General features: G+C 44.3%; 1 protein-coding gene across 1 annotated transcript in view; it reads right to left on the reverse strand.

Annotated features, from left to right (window-relative positions):
• fto (FTO alpha-ketoglutarate dependent dioxygenase) overlaps positions 1-23567 on the reverse strand; it is a 98304-nt gene that overhangs the window by 70071 nt on the left and 4666 nt on the right. Inside the window, exons 2-6 of the mRNA XM_085907743.1 lie at positions 8475-8552; positions 7318-8317; positions 5266-5388; positions 2637-2716; positions 2294-2437 (exon numbers count right to left, since the gene is read on the reverse strand). Of these exons, the coding sequence (XP_085763869.1) occupies positions 2294-2437; positions 2637-2716; positions 5266-5388; positions 7318-8317; positions 8475-8552 (1425 nt within the window). The remainder of the gene's footprint in view (positions 1-2293; positions 2438-2636; positions 2717-5265; positions 5389-7317; positions 8318-8474; positions 8553-23567) is intronic.

Consider the following 23567-nt stretch of genomic DNA (forward strand, 5'->3'; position numbering starts at 1 on the left):
CTTGTTCACACTGCAGTCGTCCATGTCAAACACAACCTGCGCAATATGCAGCCTGCCGCACGCCAAAGGTGGACCACCGTCATAAATAACGCCGCTAACAATACATCATTTAAGTGGGTGTTCTGCTCTCGTGGGCAACTTCAAACAAATGGCCACATCGATCATTGCAAATGCCAAGAGGGGGGCCCCCGCCAGCTCACTCAAACAACCAAACACCCACCATTTCACCTCAACACATACATTAACATGCCACTGCTCTCTTATAAACAGAAATTTGTTTTTTTTGAACAATTATGTCACCAAAACTATCAAAAGTGGGAATATTTTACTTGATTACTTGACTTTACGTGATTTAGAAAAAATCTACCAATAGAACAGGAAAATTAAATTTTAAAACACTACGTAAAACTAAAAGTACATATAGTTTCCTTCATCAATAAAATTATGGACTTTGGTATGCTAAATTCAATTTACTCATGACTAATTAAATATCAATAACATGTTATGATACCTTAAGATGATTACAGGGGAAAAAACAGACTAGGAAGAAACACCTTGATTTGAGATATTTTATCTAGATTTTAGTTTTTGCAGAGTTGTATTCCCGTAGCGAGCCCATTTTTGCTAATCCTGGAAAGCTAGCAGGTGTTGCCAACTCCCCCCCCCCCCCCCCCAAAAAAAAATGCAACCCTATTGTTTGGCTCCGCTGAATAATTAATATTGTCTACAACCTTTAAACAACCTTACATCAGACTCATCCGTCATGCCCGCCCGTTGGGGTTCCCGGGATGCTAGCGTTGGCTAAGATGTGCAGGCCTGGGGAGCCCAGGGTGCGGAGGGGAGGGCGAAGAGGTGAAGTGCGATATTAACTGTTCGCCTGCGGCAAGCTAGCGGAAAGAGTCTCTGTTGACCCTGCAACACCCCGAGTTGAGTTGCTCATTGTTGGTAGTGAAAAGGGGTTAGCGAGGAGCGCCGGGGTAAGACTCCATCTTTAGATAACATATGGAAAGGCTGTTACCATGCAATCCATCACAGGCTGGGGCAAATGAGAACTACCTGGACTTTGAGGCGTTGTTTCCGAGAGTGAAAACAAGCAGGTAAATGGAAGGAGGACAGGGAGAAGCTTCTTTTTCGGTAGCTTTAACATGCTAGCATGTGCCTCCGGGTGTGCACAAGGAAGTGAAGGCATGTTAAACCAGGATCAGATGTGGGTTTATGTTAAGCACTACCTTTGATCAAATTTTGGAGACTGCTGTTCAAGGTTTGGGCACACTTGACACCTTAAGTCCAGTTTGTTTAACGTTCGCAAGACAAAGTAACCCGCAAGTCAAAAACCCATACATTCCTGCGCCAGACTTGACAAACTAGACTAGATGTCATATTTTTAGCGAAATGTAAACAAGTCAATCAATGACATCAATTGTTCCTGAAGTCACTTTTTAACAATAGAACTGCGGTACACAGAAGGACTTGAAATAATCCACAAAGTAAAAACTCAACACATGCATGAGCAGGACATATTCCTTTCACGTAATGAATGTGATCATTCTTAGATCATTTTTAGTTAGAAAATACTCCTGCAATGGTGTCACACTTACTGTACTCTACAGCGCGCAAATGTTGGCAGTGCACAAAAGCGCACATGGTTTCACTTAAAATTCATTCCATTCTATATTGACAATGATATTATTTATTCACTGGATGTCTGATGTGTCATATCTGCAGCTGGTACTGAACCACTAGCTCCACCAAAGAAATCACGATAAGCCTTGGGTCATACACACAAACTAAAACACATACATACACATATGTATATCAAAGTATAAATAAATAAATAATGTGTATTTATTTGTGATGATCCAAACTATTTAATGCATTCAATGCACAGTAAATCAATTAGCCTAAATAAACGACTTGTTACTAATCAGTTGAAGGACCAAGTTGTATTTTACAGTACTGTGCAGCCGCCCCCATTCGCCCGCCCAGAAAACACGCACACACGAAAATTCATGCGCAAACAAACAACATACGTCAGACAGCTTTAGTGAGTTATTCTCCTATTTATGTTTTTATGAGCAAAACAGATGTATTTTATGTTTGCTAGTAATTTTGACAACTTTTGAAGTGTTCTGTTTTCACTTGGAGTTAAAAAAAAAAAAAGAAGAGCCTTATTTCCCGGACCGGCTTCCTTTGATTCCATGTGGTGAAGCAATACGGTACCAGTAACACTGCCGTCTTTCCAATCATATACAAAATGTGACACCGCTGTGATGTGATGCAGGAGGTCACTCACCTCAGTGTGGATCTCCTCGCAGCGTTGCATGGCGGCCGGCCTCAGGGTCGTTAAGCTGCGGGAGCCGGTGTCTGGGTCCGTGTGCAGGTTGGACAGGGCCTCCTGGCACCGGGACTGGATGTAGGTCAGAGTCCCACTGGAACACTTGATTGGGGCGGGGATACAGAAAAATTGTGACGCACATACTAGATGATTACCACTGTTGACAAGGTTATATACGTTTGACGAATAAAAACACTTTTTTTCTATCTCCCATTATCTTTTTCTTGAAGCAAGCCTTGCAGATATTTGTAAATTAACAGTGGCGCAAGTTTAGTAAAACGTCAATGTATTATTTTCTTACCTCAGCCACTCTGTGGGTAGAGCTGAAGCGAACGGCATCTCCGGCAAGGACGCAGTGCTGGTGGGTGCTGTTCAGGCTATCTGGAAGAGAATAAAACAAGGTCAATTAAAATAGTTTAAAAATACATTTGGTGTCTGTTGTTTACGGTTTGGTGTTTATGGTTTATTATAAATGCGTATAATTAAAGGAGCTCTGTCCTAAGTTGCTTCACACATCGAGATGTAAACACAAACTTGTCGTTCATATTTTGATCTGAATATATCGAAAACAAAAACAAAAGAATTGCCCCTGCCGTTCCAATACTTTAGAAACAGACAGAAGTTACGTATAGACAAGAGTCTTGAAAAGTGGAAAATTCAGTATCAGTGTGATTTAAAAGTAAAGAAAAAAAGAACAAAATGTACAATATACCTGGAGCCAATGTGGCCCAAATTTTGGGTATTGCGCGACAGACTGTGTTGGGTCCACAGGGACCAAGCAGCACTATAGCACGGTCTCTTAATTAGCAAACAACGCCAGATCACACTCAATCTGTCGAAGACGTCAGCGCCATACCGACAAACATTTGTCCAATATCGCAGGAGCTTTACGGAGAGGCCTTACTGCTGTTTCCCGCCTATCCCGCCATGTGTTTCTTGTGAGTATAGATGTTCCACGGTGCTGTCGTTATAGACCAATAATTAATTTAGCCGCGACAGGCGACTGTCGATGGCGGCACATGTGCGTATTTACACCCGCCCGGAGCGGGGGAGTACACCATCTAATGCTTGCGATTTGAAAGTCAAACAGCCGAGCGCTATGGGAGGACGATATTATTGTTTGGTTGGAAGCGAGAAAAAGGCGGCGACAAAGAAAACAACTTTGCCGCCATTTTTTTGCCCTCCCTCACTCAGATGAGATTGTGACGGATTAGGTCCCCGGGCGGAATTACTCTGCGTCTTTAAAACTGTTTATATCCAATAACAAATTATCTCCATCAATCTGCTCTTTTCTTGGCACGCCGGATGCGTTGGCGGCATGGGGATGGGAGTTGAGGCAAACTCAATAACTGTAATAAGTATTTATCTTTCTTTCAACCCCTGCGCCTGCTGCCACTTGTCCTCCTTTTTCCAGAAAGCAGGCTTTTAAATATATTGGGTCAACTCGTGTCTGCACCCACCCCACACCCTCCTGTGTGCATTGGGACCTGGGAATCTGATTACGGAACAGGCCCGGTGTCAAGACTTGCATTGTTCCTTCTATAACTGGCCAAATTCCATTTGGGTGGAGATGATGCTGATTCAATTTGTGGTTTCAGACATTAGCAGTTGAAAAGGGGCCACCGGGAGACAAATGGCAATGTGGTTGCCATCACTTTTCTGTCCATCCGTCCGTCCGGCTATTTCTTGCCTCCTGCCTTCTATCCAACACCAGGAAAGAAAGGACTTATCGTCTTCTGACGTACGATTCACACGGACGTTATTTCTCACAAATGAAGTCCGGCATTGACCGAAAAAGCACCGGCAACCTTTGCGTGTGCATCTCGTGCCAAGTACTTAATTCAGGTGGGCCGACAAAGCGACAGACGGCCAAGGCCCCCACGGAGCAAACCACTATCGGCGCGCAGCAGTCGGGGCCTCTCAAGGGCGTGCTCATTGAGCGAAGCGTAAATTCCCCCACTGATCCGCGACAGTCAAGTCCCATTAGAACGCTCTGCGCAACGGCCCGTCACTCTATTATCGGGCCCCGGCCTGAAACTGACTGTTCTATTGTAAATCTCATTGCGGCTAAAAGGAGGTCGGCTTCAACCCCTGTCAAGACGAATGTGAGGGACAGGCTGCGACAGACTCTGAAGACGAAAATGTGATGTCTTCAAGGAGTCAGATTCATTTCAATTCAGATTTCATGCTTGTCAAAAAAATGGCAGGTATCTATCACATGCCTGTTTGTAAGACAGGCGCATTTGATTATTTTATTGATGAGATATTGGGACATCTTAAGGGGAGGCGGGTTTTTTTTTTTCCACTTAAGCCCAGCCAACTTTTGGCAAGAGGTGGGTACAAACTGGAAGGGTCACCAATCAATCTCAGCTATGAATAATTTAGACTGTGTTCAATAAATCTTAAAAATCACAAAGAGGAAAAACACAAATATGAGAATTGCATGCATGGAAATGGAAAGACAGAAAATGTCCCTTTTTTTTTTCCTTAGTTTTATTACCAAATCCTATTGATTTCTCAGAGAACATAAAAACTTGGTTTTGGCTTTGTAGGCGATATAATAATCAGCATGAATGTGTTTACCGCCCAGTGCAGCAATCTGACCTCAGCCTTAAACTTTGATTTACATCCTGAAACTTTCAGTCCATCTGTCTGGCTTCAGCAACTAGCATTTCCCTAACCTCTGCTAATGCACTCAATTTCATGGAACTTAAGTTTGCAGTGCTGCCGCATACATTCACAACACCTCAGATCACTTTCACCGGCAGTCAATTTTAAATGGCGAGAATAGAACAAAAAGTGAGTCAATTACATGCTCATGGCCGCCGGTATGGGTCATCGAGGAGGGAACACTTGAAAAACATTTAAAAAAAACGGTTTCGAATGTGTCTTGATGGCGCATGTGTATGTGTGTTGTTGAGATTTAGTACTTCTCATATAATAGCAGTCTCCAGACTGGAGGGGCACCATCAGGCCGGGTGTGTGGATGTCCCAGGCCACCTTGAGGCCGATCCTCCAGCTCGCCTTCTCACCGCTGCACTCACCGCTCTCGCCTGTCAATCACAACAAGGCCGGACATGATGTATTTTGAAGTTTTAGGCAGTGAAAAGTGGCTAATTTTAAATACTAACACATTAAAACAGCCTGGTGTTTTATTGTGTTATAGTAGCCGTGATGTAAATCAATATACTATGAGCGTTTAACAGTAAAGGTGGGACCAATAAATAAAGCTGAGGTTCAAATTCAAGTCATTTGTTAAGCACTTTTTAAATTCAAGTTACAGTTTTACATTTTGAGGTAAAACATTATTTGGTGAACGTGTTTCTCGGAGCTTGCTAAAATGTCAGGAATCAAATGAAATTATTTTTTACATTATGACAAAGATGTTTTATAACCAAAAATGATTCCGACGCTGACGCCTTCTCAAAATATGCAAATCCAAATTTAGTTTAATGAAAGCTTTTTCAAGCACTATATCTAGAGTACATCCAATTCTTCAATCTTAAAAACATAACTGATATCCCTATGAAACTCAAGCACAATACGCTGTCTTGACAAAGTAGGAACAATTTTGTGGGTTAATCTCAGCTGTCTGCGCAAGATCGTTACGCTATTAGGCCATGCAACGGCTAAAAGCCTGGGCTGGATGTTGTGCAATGAGTCTTATTGGATAGCGGCTAGGCCATGATGTTCCTGTTTCCTTTCACGATAAGCACCTTCACTGTTCTTACGACGGCCTGCTCCAAAAATAAGATTTAACCTGGCTGGCCGGCACCCTTCAGCACAAATCGATACTAAAGTCTTTTCGGGCCTCTTTGCCCCGCAGCTGCCTTTTCCTTTCTGCTCAGCACGGATAAATAGTAACTTAATTTCCCGCCATTGTGCTCGGAGAGCCGGGTAATGACAGAATTCCCCAAGGCCTTAGCGATGGTGGAATATCCGCCTCTGTGCGGGTTAAAACACAGCTACGGCAAGATTCCTTTGGATGTCCGGCTATAGTACGGGTTCCCTTAGGCGAGTGGCCATCTGAACACGGAGAATCCTTATGCTGCATCTTGGTCCTGGGAACACTGAGTCAACCATCGGAATAAAGCTCCGGTGACACTCTGGTCTCTGCAGTCTGGACGAGACACAGCTGCAAAGTGCGGCGAGGTGTTAGGCCGCAACGTTTTGAAGGTCTAAATGGAAATGGCCCGTGGCAAATGGTTGAAGCGGAACGCTCTAGCAGGTGTTCCTGCTTATGACACTCTCGTGAAAGAAAAGCAGCTGTGGACCATGTTTGACGTCGCACCTGATCTACTGGAGTTTGCTTACACATCTGTATCTCCAGCCGTGGGATTTGAAGTGCTGCAAAACCAGGAACCCTTGTTTAAATACCGTGACAATCTACTGTGACAATTTTTGGTGTTGTACCTACTTTGTCAGAAAACAAGACAGAGTATTCACCATGACCGCCCTTGCTCATCTGCAATTTGTTTTGCGTCTGCTCTAGAAAGCAAACTTCTCTTGTCGAATCAGCGAATACTATCAGCTCCTGGTTCAAAAGATGCGTTTTTATCCATCCAGTACAGTTGAGAAACACTTATCAAAGTGAGGTTCATTATTCCCTATCAGATAATTGTGCATTGATCATTTCTGGGGGAAATGATTTAGATGAGATGCGGCGTGTGTGATAAGGCCTGTTTGTTAAGGCTTCGCTATTGAACTTAGATACCGATGTCTGTGATATCGCGATAAGGCTGTCAGCAGCGAGCTTCCGATGACATTTACTCGTGCCCTGACACTATCACACAGATGAATCTGATGCTAGCTGCGTGCCGGAGGCCCGCATCTACAGACGCCGTCGGTGCCGGAACACGTAAGTTTAGATCCACTTCAAAGTGACGCAGATAAGTTGACGGGTTATTGTTGTGATGGATCTCATCACCACTGTGATGGATATAGATTAGTGTCCTGTCTAATTAGAACACAGTGACACTTACCTTTGTTGTCGTGGCAACTGTAAGTGTAAACAGCCACCGGCGAATGAGTGATGAGGTTCTCGTCATGGTGCCACCCTACAGCCATTTTCCCCATGCCATAATAGGGATCCTCTTTGAGGTGGCTCATGATTGCCGGGTCCATGTAGTTGAGTAAGGTGACGTTGAACTTGACTGATTTGGTGAATCCCTGCGGCAGGTCGGGCTCAGAAGCACTTTCTGGTGCCCCCTTATCCTCAATGTGGTAATCTGAGAGACTGTGCTTTAGATGAGCCACATGAAGCTCTTCTGTTGGCGAGACATCGGCAGTCTTTAGTGCCAAGGTGGGACATTTTCCTTCACTGTGCTCCAGCCCAGATTCGGTCACTTTGCCCTGGGAGGATTCTCCCTCCTCACTACTGTTTTTGGACACCGTCTCCCAATCACTATCCCTTTTTGATGCCGAACAACCTTCATCACTGTGTTTGGACTCCACGTCCCATTCCTCACTGTGCTTGGATTCCGTATCCGCTTCCTCGCTTTGCCTAAAGTCCGAGTCGCCTCCTTCACTGTTCCTGGAGTCCTCGCTGTGTTTGGACTCCACATCGGCCTCATCGCCTGGCTTGGCCACTGTCTCCTGAACCACCTTTGCAATTTGTGCTATCCTGTCTTCTTCTTTCAGGTGAGACACGTCAAAGCAGAAGAAGCTATTGAGCTCCCACAAGGCTTTGCAAGCTGCCCTCAGACCTGGGTCGCAACAGTTTTGCCCTTTAACCTCAGTGTCCTCGTTGTGCCAGGGGATGGCAAAGAGCCTAGTGTCCAGGTAGCGGTAGGTATGGCCCGGCTCACCCAGCAGAGCACGTGACACGGACGTGAAGACGTCCCGGTCACGGACACGGACCAGATCTCTCAAGAGGCAACCCTTCTTACGCAGGGTGAGCAGAGCGGCCTGGACTCTGCAGTGGAGCTCGGCTGGTAACGAGCAGGCTCTCTTCAGAACCAGGCCGGAGTAACTGGTGTCCCACTGAGAAAGAATATCAGATAATGCCCATATTATCACTAACCAAAAACAAAACAAAAATATTTTAAACTCAATACGATTCAGTCTAAAGTTAAGACTTCAAAAGTCATTATAATTGGTAGAAACTTTAAAAACTAAGAAAACAATATTGTTGACTCACCAGTTCCTTAAAGCCCTTATCAGAAGGTCCTCTAAAGGGAATCTTTTGGTCTCCCAACTCCTGTAATAACCTCCTCTTCTGTAAAACAAAAAGGTGATGCGTTAGCTAACAATTGAAAGTAGGTAGCTACATCATAGCACTGCTAATAGAAAGTAAGAAGTCTAGTCTTTGGCTAAATTTTGAGTTTTTGAGATTGAAAGACAGAAACAAAGAAGTGATTCCTTAAAAAAACTAACCAACATCGTAACACAAAGTTGCCATAATTCTTTTTTATCTGCATCAATTTTTTTATGATTTAGCAAAGGCTTGCCAGTGGAGCTCTCTCAAACATTTTTCGAATAAACCTACTGGAAAAAAAACAGCAACCAGTTCGGAGACTTAGACTATCATTCATTGGTTCACATTCCACTCGTTACCCGTAAATTTAATGACTGGGATGAAAAAAATATATACGTTTGTACATGATTTGTTCATAGTTTGGTTCAGAGCTCATCTGGATTTTAACATCTTTAGAGGGCCATACATGAAAGGCTTACCCATCAATCTCAGGGGCCTTGGAAGTAGTTTCAGAAAAAAGCATATTTTTCACAGGCATTTACTTGTACTACACATTTCATCTGACCTGGTATGGGCAAAAACAAAACCATATACTCAGGTAAAAGTGAATATTTTTAACAGCATGGTGAATTCACCTTTACTTTACGGCTGAAGAATACAACGCATGCTGACAGTTTTCTTAAAGGATGCACATGAGTGTGCAGGCCGAGGGGAAAAAAAAGAAATCCAAAGATTTGATTCCTGAAAAAACAAAAACAACATGCATGGCCGAAGTACGTTCAAAAGCGTGTTGAAAGACAACTGACAACTTGACACACGTTCGTCCGTCTCATATTCCACCTTCTGACAGAAGCTGACTGTATCAAGCCTGTCTATCCTTTTGTATGCACACATATACGGTACGCATATATTGCTTCACTCTGTGAAATGTGTACAGAGGCACCAAAGTGTGCTTTCATTCCGTGTCTTAGAAGTAACGTGCGGTCAGGACGAGGCAATGCCTCAACCCCGATCGCACACAAACGCGGCTGTCACGCATGCGTCAAATACATCAAGCTGCTCAGAAATTCCACGCAAAAGAAAGAAGTTGCCACTGGATGGATTCCAGACCAGAGAACCAGCATGTCTGTCTGCGCCGTCTTGGTGTAAGCACCTGATTGTGAAAGGAAAATCACACACAAAAAAAGGACCCTAGAAGCGAGATTACCAATCCAATAATAATGCTTCACGGTAGCCATGCCAACCGTCCGTCTCTGTGCAGAGTGATATATCAGATTTTTTTTCTCTCCGTCCTTTTTTAATCCCTCACTTGCTTGATAGGATTATCCCTTCAGCCGGACTGTTTATCATAGAAAAACATATTAGGTAGAATAGGACTCAATTGGTTTGCTTTGATCCTAGCCCATGAGATATCACATTTTGTACCGTTTATTTATTAATTTAATACATTTCCCCCATCTGTGACATACCAGTGGACACTTTCTTCAAAGCTCTCAGAGTAGATTAATGTCCGTTTTTTGGCATGGCGGCTGAGAATAGCCAGATAGCTCGGCCTCTTTAAAGGATAAAAAGCCTTTGGAGTCTAAGTTGCGGGTATGGTTGAACACACGGGATGTTGTGTGCTTTCTGAAGCAGGACAAGTCAATCTCATCTGACTAATACATCGTGAACTGCAGATACATGGTGGAAGACGTTCTGAGTAGAATAGACACACTTTGTTATTCATTACTCCTGCTTTATTGCGACAGGTAGAATAATTTATCAAATAGTTTAATAGCATCAGCATAGTTCTACTATGCTACTCAAGAGTGAAATGTTCCCTATATCACAAAACGTGGACTTCAGCAAACATTTTTATCAGAATGCACGAAGGCTCATTAATTTAATTTTTTGTAACCATTCTGATAACAGCTAGAAACGTACCAAAATCACAGGAATAAAGGAAAAAACATACAAAATATTTGCCTGGCATAAATCCTTCATCATAGTATGATATTGGGTTTATGACATAGTTTTTGGCGTTAGCTAGCCCTTACTCAACTCCAGTTCTACCTTGTTGTCCAAATACCTCTCAGTATATAAGACAGAAGACAAATCCAAAAACCAAGGGATGATGTCACTGTGGACCCTCAACACATCTTAAGAAAGCTTGTGAGGTGAGACAGCCGCATAAAGGAACTCCGTGTTTGGACAGCACACCATTGGTGCTTGTGTGGCACCCGTTTCAGAAAGCACTCATCTTGTGCAAAAGTGACGGCGAATCAACAGTTTTGACAAGTGAGCTGTAAAACTGAAGAATGAATCAGAGGGGCTGCCCGTTCGCATCAAAGGCGCTTCCTCCCGGGTCCATTTGGCACCGGATCGCAGAATGTAGGCAGCCCGTGTGAAGCAACTCAGAGAACAGAGAAGGTCAGTGGCCATTCACCATCTGCACGCATTTTTGTGTGCGTGATGAAAATCTCTAGAAGCTTTGATTACACATTTGAACTTAGAAATCAATGAGGGGGATATAAAAATGGTACATGGAGATGGGGGGGGGGGGGTGTTTCCACACCCCACCTCTACAGTCGAAGTCCAATCTACCAAACACGCATGATTTGGGAATGTTACTAAAGATTTTGACCTATACATCAAATCCAGTAGACTATAGTTTTTGCAATTTTGTGATATTTTTAAGCAGTAAAAAAACATGTACCCATATTACAGAGACCCAAGATACGATCAAAACAATCCCTGAAACTACAAATAAACGTGAGCTCTAGTTTGTCACTGCTGCAACGGATACCTAACTGAATTTCGAGTAGGATTAAACATTCGCGGAGCTGCAAATGTGTGATGGAGGGCGTCCATTTAGTCTGCTGTTTAGAAGCTAGGGCATGACCTAAGACGTTTTAGAACCTGCTTAACATAGAAACATGGTGCTGTCACACTCAAGTACCAACAAACAGATACAGACCACACATTAGTACAAAGTCTTCACAAAGACTGTACCCCCCAGTACTAGTTCTGGATTACAGACTTGAAGATGAAGTACCAAAATACACACACTGTTCATTGTAAACAATCCTGTATGCAACCTTTCGGCTATAAAATTCCTGGCAAGTAGTTTGGAGCTTGGTGTGATGGGTAACTTGGCAATAAATGACTCACTGGAATGTGGTGGTGTTGACCCCCTAGCTTGTAATATGTAACTAACTTTCTGTATAACCCAGACCAGGACCATTTTATGAATAGGAATGAGATTGCCAGTGCACAAGGCTGGCCAGATGGATGCTACTTGGTCCATCTATGGGGAAAAAAAAATACTTTTAACCCTTGGTTCAAATTTTTTTCTAATTTCAATTTTAAACAAAGAAATTGGTTTTGAAGAAGTAGTTGAAATGCAGCAATTAGCATATTGTACATTATTTTTTACAGTGACATTCTTCTTCTGGTCTTAGCTAAAGACATTCTGCTAACTGCATGCAAGCACTACACTGCCCCTATAAGGCCAAGGAGTTTTTAGCAGGAACAGCACACACACTTCATTGGATCTTCTAGTGTCGCCACTGTCTACCTTTCAAAGTTAATCAATGCTCTCATATCAAGACAGAAGTGTGGTTAATCATTTTTAAATGCAGTTAGGAACAGGGGGAGCACAGGTTCATAGTGACAAATGCTCAGGTATGCCGACTCTGACTGTTAATTGTTGTTAACCGACGGCGGGCACGTAGATCATTCCACACGTCTGCGGGAGGAACATTAATATTAGAACATTTCCATCCATCTCCCTGAACAAGACGGCCAATCTTTCCAGGCCAACGTTGGGCAGACATTCCACACCCTGTTTATAACACCAATCTGCGCACATTACCGGACCAGCGGGAGAGGGATGGACCACTGTCGGCCATTAATTAGATTCCCACTCATGGAACCTCACACTGTACTGAAAGTACAGAGGCCACTCCAGTTTGAATAAAGGTCAGCCATACTACGGCCAACACTCATTACTGTGCCATTAAAATCAAACATCCTTGCATTTTTCCTCAGCCTTTTTTACAACTTTTATTGTCATCCCAGGATACTTCCAGTTCCGTCGGGATACCTAGAATTTTTTTTTTTAAACAATGCATTTAAAAGATATTGCAACAAATCAACAGGATTCAAATACGTAAATGTGTGGCTACAAGAGCTGCTTCGAGGACTTCCCGAACAGTGACTATGTCTGGTATCTGCTTTGGCCTAACTGTTCAGCAAAGCCATAATCTTTCCATTAGGATTATGTCGATCTTGGTAAAAGCTTTTTAGTTTTCACCTTCGAATTACAGCATGCTTTCATGAGGTCAGCTGTTTTCCATGTGGAATGGACGTTTTCAATGCAGACACAGTCCCTTGGTATTCAAGTGGTATCCATGGATAGGGGGTGATGTCGGGCGAAGAGCAGTGAGGGAGAAATGGGATAGAAAAAAAGGAGGGTTGATTGACTGTGATTAGCTGTTTTCAGCAAGGGACCAGAGCCACTGAGTTGTTCTAGCAGGGCTGTTGCGCCTAGGGGTGTCAAGGAGAAGTCAGTCCTTTAGAGAGCTCCCTCGGTTCCTCCCTCCCGCTCTCACCAGCCTCCCCAAAAAATCAATATGGTTGTGCAAAGTGGAGCCCGGGCCCAGGGGGTTGGGTTGAATTGGCTGCGGCGAGATATAGGCCTTGCAGCAAGGGTGACAGGTGTCCTCCAAAGGCTGTGTCAAGGACAGATCTAAGGACCAGAGGACTGAGGTCATCAAATCCAAAGCTCACCTTCTCAACTGCCCAGGTTTGGTCACCTCAATTGGGCAGTGAGGAAAACAATGAGCAGGTGGTGCGTTTAGAGGCTCTGTAGTCTGACGTAGTACTTACTCAATGAACTGTCCAGGGAAGCTCTGTGATTGAGTGGCCAGCTGAGGTTTGGCAGTCAAGTTCAATGTGTGACAATTACATGTTGTCACTGTGCCCTCAATTCCAAAATTTCTCTTGCAGCATTTTGTATAAGTAATTTCAGTAAAAGTACAGGAAATCCGTAATTGACAGCTCTATTTTGACTCATATTTGATATCAGATTGTGTTTGTTCATCGCAAACAGCAGCCTGGCTAACTTCCAAAACCTTGGCACCTGATTGTTTTTGTTTCGATCAACTAAAAATTTTAAATCTTGAAAGGTCGAAACAGACTGTAGCGCTTTGGGTCCTACAGTAACAAAGGCGCTACTGTCTGTACCGAGCTTTCAAGATCCGTAAAAATGCCAAAGACCGGCAGTTTACTGTCTTTGACAATCAACTGTCAGCATTTACGTTGTTAATTTCTATACGAGGTTCGCCAGATCACGATGTGGATGAAGCACGCAAGCGGGATTTCAGTCCCCTCATGTGTCTCTAGGTCTGAGTGACTGATCACAGCCGAAGTGGCTTGTGTCTCTAATCCAGTACCACTGTTACACAGTGCAAAGACCCAGCTTTGTGTACTGCGGCGCTGCCTGATCAAACCCATCATGTGACAAGCAACCTCTTCAAATGACGATGATTTCCAGTCGCTCTGTCCTTTTGGCTCCATATTAGATCTCTCTGTGACACTCTGGAGTCAAGTACCCTCATTTCGGATAAAGATAATGTGCAATCCGACCAAGCGAGGTTGGAAGTCAAGGGTAAATGCCGGGCTGAGACTGCACCGGATCGGTTGACAACTGGAACAATTATTGTGCAGTCTTTTGTATCCTTATGCAAAACACCAGATTTTATTCAGTGTAGTCTGACAAAAGATTCCAAGACTTCAAGTTAGGCATCATCTTTGTGCATAACATATAAAGGAGTCACTTTGGAGAGAAATATATCAGAAGATCATACAATATACAGTATATTAAAGATGGAGTCAGTCTCCTTTAATTTGCCCGAGAACATATTTGAGCTGCTTATCTTTCAAACTGTGACAAGCTGCTCTGTTATCATTGATATCCTGTTTCTCGCGGACAACTAGGACAAACTCTTGAATTATTTATTATGATGAGCCCCTCGCTGTTGTATTTTTTTTATTGCGGAATGAGTACAGAGTTAAAGCAGCTGCTGACAATCACCTAAGCCATTAGGAAGAAGAAAAAACATGGGCCTTATAACAAGAGCCAGACTGAACATCTAGGACAGGTCTGATTCAATCTCATGTATCCGTTTGACCCAGATAGACCGGCATTATCATGTGACCTAAGATTAGTATCGAATCAACAACTGGGATCATTTGTGACTGTTTACACGACTGTCACCCGGTCTTCCTGGAATCCAGAAGCAGCTAAGATTTCCATAATGGCATTATCATGGCGAAGTCGGAGCAGACTGCCGACCGCTCGTTTTGCTTGACAAGCCACTTGGTTTCTTTATTTATTTTTCCTTCACTCATTCCGAACAAAGGGAAATATTCTACCAGGAATTGAATGGCTTAATCCTTTTTTCACTCTTTCCCAGTAGCTTGAATGGTGATAGATTAACATGCTAGAGGTTTACAAACCCAGCCATTTGAAAATGTAATTGCTGGTGGCGCGCTGCATGCATGCGTTTAAGTTGAGAGTTAATATTAAAGCTTAAAATGAACGCTCGGGTCCGGCAGACTCTCGGCCAAGCCGGGTTTTCAGTCACGTACGAAATCAACGAGTCTATTGCTATCCCTCGCCGAAAGGTTCGGTTACTATTCACTTCTGCTAATTATTACAGCCAATCAGAGGGGTTAACGGGGCGGAGCCTGGCCAGACCATGTTCTGGGGCATTTAACAGCTGGCAGGAACGGAGGTGAATGCATTACACACTGCCCTCCGTCCAATAAAAATAAAACACATTGACATGTGAGGTGTACTTAAGAAATAGAGTGGAGCAAAGGGTGGGGAGTGGAAAGGGGGGGGGGGGGGGGGGGGGGGCATGTGATAGAATGATGTCCAAGTGCCACCTAGTGTCAACTTTAGATCTTCTGCATTTGGCCATAAAACTCTAACCAAGCGCATCAGGGTTGGGGCAAGACCAAGTAAGACACAGGGACAGATGGTGAAAATTGAGGATGTGGATAATTAGAAACACAAGGCTGCAGCATTTACTGGTTCATTAACCGAAACGACAGCAAAAATGTAAAGGATTTAACAATACAGTATTTTTAATAGCTGCGCTTATCTTAGTTGGGCTCATAAAGAGGCTGGTGGCTATCGCAAGATGAGGTGGTAAAAGTAATCACAATAAACCTAAGTTGATGTACAGATACTGATTGCGACAATTACTTTTAACAAAATGAGTGAGGTGGTCAATCCTAAAACTTCAATTCCCTTATCCACAGTGGTCTTTACAATTCTAATTCAATTGTGAAGTCAGAAAAATTGTGAATCGACGTCGACACCACCATTCTGTTTCTGGACCATTCACACAGGTCGGCAAAGCGCTCTGATAGACAGCGATAAAGTTCCCCTTTATGTACCATTCTACATCAATACCGTTTCCAGCAATTCAAATCCCTACTTAAAACGACAATAGTCCGCCGAGTAACACTTTCCTATCAACAAAATTATCAAGATGGCTTTTTTCTGACATATGAAATCAATGCTCTGTTAGTGTGACTGTAAAACCGTAAATGACCCCCACCCTGGTCATTAGCCCAGGTATAAATCAGACTAGGTCGGTGCCCAGAGGTGAGAGGGATGAGAGTGGAGGTGAGTTTGAAATAATGCTTATGTCACGACGGGCCAGCCCTCCATTATGGACGTTTCAAAAACTATTAATCTTGCTTGTAGTCAGTGGCCTAGAAATAATTACTCCATCTAACCCGTGTAATACAGCATGACCAGCAGTCGGGCCCGGTCAATTTGAGGCAGGATGTGGGTTGGGGGGGGGGGGGGGGGGGGGGGATGGGTGAAAGAAGCCACAAATTACCCAGTCCTGTCTCCAGCTACATAGTGACTGATGTCCTGCTCACTTCGACGGACGGCCTTTATACACTTGCAACCTGGATTTAGATAGATGCGTGCGCGCACACACACGCATTGGATCATGTATCCACAAGCAGAGTCTGTGCACATGTTAATGAATGATCAAATGGCAGAATCGGAGCGAGAGGAAGACACATTCTTTTTAACTGCTGGGTTCAAAGACATCACAAGCCATAAAACTCAATTGCGCATTTGTTATTGTCAGCAAGAAGAGATGACTGTTTGGCAATAACAGCCCAAATTGCATTGCTTTAATAAACTGAGCGATCGAGAGAATAACACCGGTATACAGATTGAATGGATCGCTATTGGCATTTCTAAAAAAAATATATGGCTATTGACATACACGTAACCACGTGTGCTCAAAGTTGTCATAAAATATTTTATTCATCAAATAATCCAATCATATGATTGGTTTGTTACGTACATATGGAATTTGATGGAGAGCAACTGGGCACTCTCAGTCATTCATTTCAAGTACATTAAGTTATGATCTCGGGCAAACAACAAATTAATTTCATAGGTCAACGTCCTCCCGTAAAACGAATATCGAGTAAAGCAGAGAATCGGAAATATTGATATACTCCTATTTTTCTTCCACAATGCTGCTCAACAGTGCCCCCTGGAGTGGCTCCCTATTTCCGACAACACCGTCACCCCTGTACTGTACTACCCCTGGTTTTGCCCCAAATCACAGCAAACACAAGGCGCAATAAAGACGCCTATTGGAGAAACCCACACCAGTGCGCAGTCAACCTCCATGAGCGTCACAGGAAGTATGTATGGAGTGACATAAATACATGCAGCCCTCCAGTGGCTGTCACAGCTGGCATTGCAGGTGCAAATTTAATTAGTCAAGGTGAAGTCTCCCTTGTTGTCTAAGAAGGAGGGATAAGGACGAGGAAGAAGCGGCGAGAGGGGGGGTGGGCGACTGTAAACACGAGCTATAGCCTAATCAGGTGTCACCGCTGCATTTGATCATCCCGCTAAAACTTGTCACCGATCCCCCGGCAGAGAGTGGGCCACCACGGGTTGAGAACAAAGGAAAGGAGCTGTCACGGGAGAAACGGGGAGGGTGACGTCGTGGATGAAGAGTTTGCCCATTAGCCATCTCTTCCGCTTCCAGCTAGCATCGCCTCGTTTGTTTGCTTCTTCAGCAAGGAGGCTGCCCGCTACCGACTGTGTGCTGTCGCTCACACTTTGAATCATAGTCGAAAAATTACAAATATATCCCAGCCCGCAACTGCCAGGCACTCGTGCGTCAAACTCCCAAAAGTACCGTACTTCTTTTGTTTACCTCCACACAACACAATAACAACAATAAAAAAAAACACCATGTACAAAGATACAAGCTGTTTTGTTTTCATCAAGTGCCACTCTTAAGTAGTCTGGTCCTCCTGATGGAGAACCAGGAGAGGCAAACACGCTTTTATTTCATCCTCCCTTCAGGCTACCACACACACGAACACACACAAACACAGCTACTGTTTACCTTTCGGTTTTCTGCAACTAATGAATACATTAGCCGATTGAACCACGTGTGAAACACCGGCGAGGCCCAATCGTCTTTGTGACGAGCGCGGCGAGCGAGATTACAGGCTAACAAAAGAGCAGGCAGGGGGAGAGGAATATTTAAAAGCCCAGAATAGCGATACATAAATTAATTAAAGGACAGAAAAAAAAAAAAAAAACAAGCGGAGAATTAAAGTTGGAACATCTGTCAGCGACTTAGCTTCCCAACGTAATACCAGTGTTAGAACATTTATACCCTTGAAGTTAATGATCCCCACTTTAATTGACAGTCAAGGAAAAACTCGCAGCAGCAGCATCCTGCAGAGACCACGATAAGAAGAGGGGGGGTGGCTTCCCTCCTCCCAAATATAAAATAAGAAAAAAAAACTGTTTAAAGAACCTTGGCACTAATCCCTATTGTCATCCCAGCGCAGCAGAAGGACTTACAAACACTGATAACTCCGCTGAAGCTGACTACTCCGTACCGGTTACGGGGACAGTCAGTCGCTCAGATTAGCCCAATCCCGCCGCGCTGTCACTCATGCGAGACACTAGCCTGTCACCGCGTTTACGTTGAGTCCGTCTCATACGTCACAATGCCCACCCTATTCGTGACAAAGACTGCGACAAAGCGGTCCACTCGTCGGCAAGATAACGGGTGGAGAACGGTGAGGTGCCGTTGTTGGATTAAGCTCCTGGCGTGCGCCGTCCCTGACACTCATCAACAAGTAGAACAACTATTAAACGTTGACGGATGCGGCTCCCACTTAGTGTCGGATAAAATATACGTGACTTGTAAAACTTTGTTGTTGCGGGTGGAGAGGAGCATTGGTATAAAAAAAATGACTAAACTAAAGCAGAACTGCTTGCAGACACATTCACAGAAAATGGCCTATAAAAACAGATTGACTTCATTTCACAATTGATAAGTAGACACTCTAGAGATCCAGTCCTCAGTGTACAAGCAATTAAAAAGTCAATATTCATAACATAAAGCAACTAATTTCAGGAGGCTAGGCCACCAGATTGCTACAGTGACTCCTCTTCAAAAAGTCCCGTGACAAACGAAAGATGTTGCCCTCTACATAAACGGGGCTGACGCAAGCATGACACAGGGGTTGACGAGTGAACCCTTACCGCGCGCGCACGCACGCGCGCGCGCACACGCGCGCGCACACGCACGCGCACACACACACACACACACACACACACACACACACACACACACACACACACACACACACACACACACACACACACACACACACACACACACACACACACACACACACACACACACACACACACACACACACACACACACACACACACACACACACACACACACACACACACACACACACACACACACACACACACACACACACACACACACACACACACACACACACACACACACACACACACACACACACACACACACACACACACACACACACACACACACACACACACACACACACACACACACACACACACACACACACACACACACACACACACACACACACACACACACACACACACACACACACACACACACACACACACACACACACACACACACACACACACACACACACACACACACACACACACACACACACACACACACACACACACACACACACACACACACACACACACACACACACACACACACACACACACACACACACACACACACACACACACACACACACACACACACACACACACACACACACACACACACACACACACACACACACACACACACACACACACACACACACACACACACACACACACACACACACACACACACACACACACACACACACACACACACACACACACACACACACACACACAAATTGCCCTGACTCGTGTTTTTCTTCTCTCTCCAACCAGCTGGAGACAAGCCTCAATTCAGAAGCGCTTGAACCAGGCAAGTGGATGTGACCCGTTTGCCCCCCTCTCAAGTCAGCCTCATCTGAATAAACAGAACCCAAGAAAAAGAATCTGCCTCCATTATAACAGGGAGGGGGAGAAAGGGAGGGGAACTCATCGTTTATGCACGTTTGATCAAGTGCTTGACAGCGCCGGTGGACGGAATTACGGACGGTTGAGCAAAATAAAAAAAATAAAAAATGTGTGGGTGTTTTGTGTCTATGTGAGGTCAGGCTGACAGTGTTGGCGCCACGCCGGGTGCACCAAACCACACACAGAGCGCCCCCGGCCGCCCACCAGCCAACCTTAGCGGCCCATCACTCAGGACGGGCCGAGGGAAGTGCCATGAAAGGAGGTCAGGCAAAGAGAAGGAGGAGGAAGAAGAAGAAGAAGCAAAGCGGGGGTGGTCAGAGGGTTAAGTGTAGAGAAGACAGCGATGAAAGGCAACTGTCATGCACCAGTGCTCACCCAGGAGCACCTGTCTCAAGAAGAACATGCAAAGCGTGCCGGTCAAGTCCTGACAACCCCTCGGCTTTCTCTCTCACGCTCATACACACGCATGCAAGCTCAAAGAGAAGGGCCAATCCGATGCTCCGCCATTGGAAAGGTAGCACCTTTCCTTGACAGCGTGCCAGTCAAGTTGTCACCGGCCCCTGCGCATATGCAAGAAAAACTTAAGCTGATGAGGAGGGGAAAAAGAAAAAAAAAAAAAAACATACAGTGGGCAAGTCGAGATGAAGAATCACTCAGACATGCAACGAGATTGACTGAATGGAGGAGGAAGGGACTTTCTCAAATGCTGAAAAGCAGAATAGGCAAATTTAAAGAAACACAGGCTAATATTTAAGTATCATATAAGTAATATTTTAACATTCCAATTAAAAAAAGAAGTAACTGCTCTTAATGTTAATGACAAACATTTGACATGACATTTGCATCAACGGGTATTAGAAGTAAGTTAGCCTTAGAAGGTTAGCTAACTAGAGCTCTTGTAGCTAGCCAGTGAGAATATTAGTTTTTCCTTATTAAAAATTCATCTATTACAGAGAGCAAAACCCTTTCAAAGCTGACTTGTAGCAAAAAGTAAACGTCACCTCAAACAGGTTGGTCGTCTATCACAGGGCTCTTTCTTATTGGCTTTTAAACAAGTACACGCAAAGCTAATTCTACCGATGAACCAGGCCTCAACTAAGAAGCATGCCCAGAATTACATCTGGGACGAGTCTAACGTCAGGTATTTTAACAGGCTTTCAATGCTCACGTTTATGGACGACAAGTTATGATGTACAAATTAACAGTTCCTATTTACCTAGCCTCGTGAACATGAACTCCTGTGGCGTTTGACAATCAAGGTCTCTGGTTTTTCATGAAAACCACATGTCGGGCATCTCCGTAGCAGTGTGGATTTTATTGGAAAGGTGAGTCATTAGAAAGGAAAATAACGGTGAAAGTAAGAGGGTGTCTTTGCTAACACATGCGGTTTTGAATGCGCTTTAGTCCAACGGTAAACATAGACGGAGAATGACGCATTGGAAGATCCGTCCAAACACACGGCTCGCAATTACGTATGTCAAAACTGCGGCGTCAGATTGGCACACCAACAGAAATGGAAAGTAACGTCTGAGGAGGATCATAGCCTCGGAGAGCTAATGAACCCCCCGGAGGCTCTTGCCTCTTTGTAAGAGGTGAGCGGGTCACTTCCATGTTTATTCAGCAGTGGCCCAATGAGCCACCGCCATCTATTGATTGGACTGATTATTCCGTGTCTTTGCGGTGATGGGACACACGCATGACAGATGAACCCAGACGCCGGCGGGTCACGTTGGACGTAATCTCATTGAACGTGACGGCTGATCTGGTCGGCGGTTTGCCGGAGCCCCGTCGCCGCCTTGTTTGCCAACACTCTGACATGTGTGGCTAATGTCTCAACACCATTAGGAGGTGCTCGGCAGGGGCTGTCAGACACAAAAGCTGTCAAGGGCTGTTTAGATAATCGGACTGACTGCTGCTTTGGGAGGAAACCATCCGGGAGGTGAAGGTACACTATGCACATGATGACTGCTTCTTCGTACGGTTTAACACATAGTTTGCCGTAATTCAGGCAAGAAATTTAGCAAGAGACGTATCGTTCTTCAGCAGCTCCAGAATTCTACAAAATACTGCAATATGCTGATAAAATGTATAAATAAAGTCATACTAAAAAATATATTATTTTTTTTATCTAAAATGTTAAAATTTTAGTATGCCTGTACACCATGCATTTCCTTGACACTGAAAAAATTTAAAAAAGGGATTTTAGCAGATTCAGAGTTCTCCCATCCAAATCAAATTGTTGTTTAAAAATCAAGAGTTGATCAAGTGAATGTAGTCAAACGCTGCCTGGAGTTTACATCCCGGGTATGCGAAATCACTGCTGGCAGACGCCACTTTGATTTACTGTGACATCTCACCAAGGCAAAACCACTCCAAACAACAAAAACCCCTGGACGGGGGTATCTGATTTTCCATTTAAGAGTGTAGTTTGATCACAGAACCTCAAAAGCACATATGGGAGACGGTGGCAGAGCGTCTTCACAAGACAATGCAGATGGGCCTTTAAAAGCTGATTATTATCTCTCCAGATGCAAACCAAATGTAGTCATCACGAAACCTTTGAAATGTTAAGCATCCAACATGGAGAAGCTGCATTAAAAGGAAAAGGGGGGGGCATAAAGTGGCAGAAGATGAGGGAATGTCGTACATGGTTTCCCACGTCAAGCACGAGAAGCTATTCCTGACCCTTTATAGTTGATAACAGGAAGTCATCGGCGGCGACTCATCACACGCCTCATAAACGCCAACTTAGTGGCTCCTTTTATTCTCTGGAATTGTCTCACGTATTTCTAAATGTCACGATGATCCCCGCCTCCATTGCCGCTTACGACTGATTAGCACGACCCGACAAAAGATATGACGACCTTACACCCAACGACAAAATGCCGTCCTGGTTTTAGTGGTGGCGGCGAAGTGACACCCGCCAGGCTTGACTAATCAACTCGATCTGTTAACTTCTCTGTCGCAAAAAAAAGGATCAAACTGAGCAGGACAAGGTAAAAATCACGTTGCGGGAAACATGAGCTGCAGACTAATCAACGTTCACCGATCAATGAAAGACCCGAGGGCTCGGGCTTGCGCTATATTATATCACCAAAACTTCATATTCATTCATTGATTTTACTTTTCAGAATAGTATATCATTGAACTCCAATGGGAGCGACGGGGAAAATAGAAGCTGGGGGGCCTAGGGAATGGGGGGGGTCTGAGGTCAACCCTCGTGTGGACGGATGTTTGCACAATATTGATGGCTCGTGCTGAAAGAAATGACTGAATATCTGGATCAATAACTCTGGGTTGTTGCAGATGGAAAAATATAAATACATCTTTATGACTCGTGGAGTGGCTCCGGCCAACAGGGGCTGAATGCCCCCCTTAAGCTAAAGCCTTTGATTAGCCGAGGCCAAAGGTGCGAGGAGGGCTCCGCCGATGTGAGGATGCCATGCTTCCTAATGCACACTGGGGCCTTGTAAAGGAGCCGAGGATATGACGGGTCGCAGACCCCCGGGCTTCTGACCTGA

Source organism: Syngnathus leptorhynchus, chromosome 3, assembly GCF_054491065.1.
Source record: "Syngnathus leptorhynchus isolate UIUO chromosome 3, UIUO_Slep, whole genome shotgun sequence".
Classification (NCBI taxonomy): Eukaryota; Metazoa; Chordata; class Actinopteri; order Syngnathiformes; family Syngnathidae; genus Syngnathus; species Syngnathus leptorhynchus.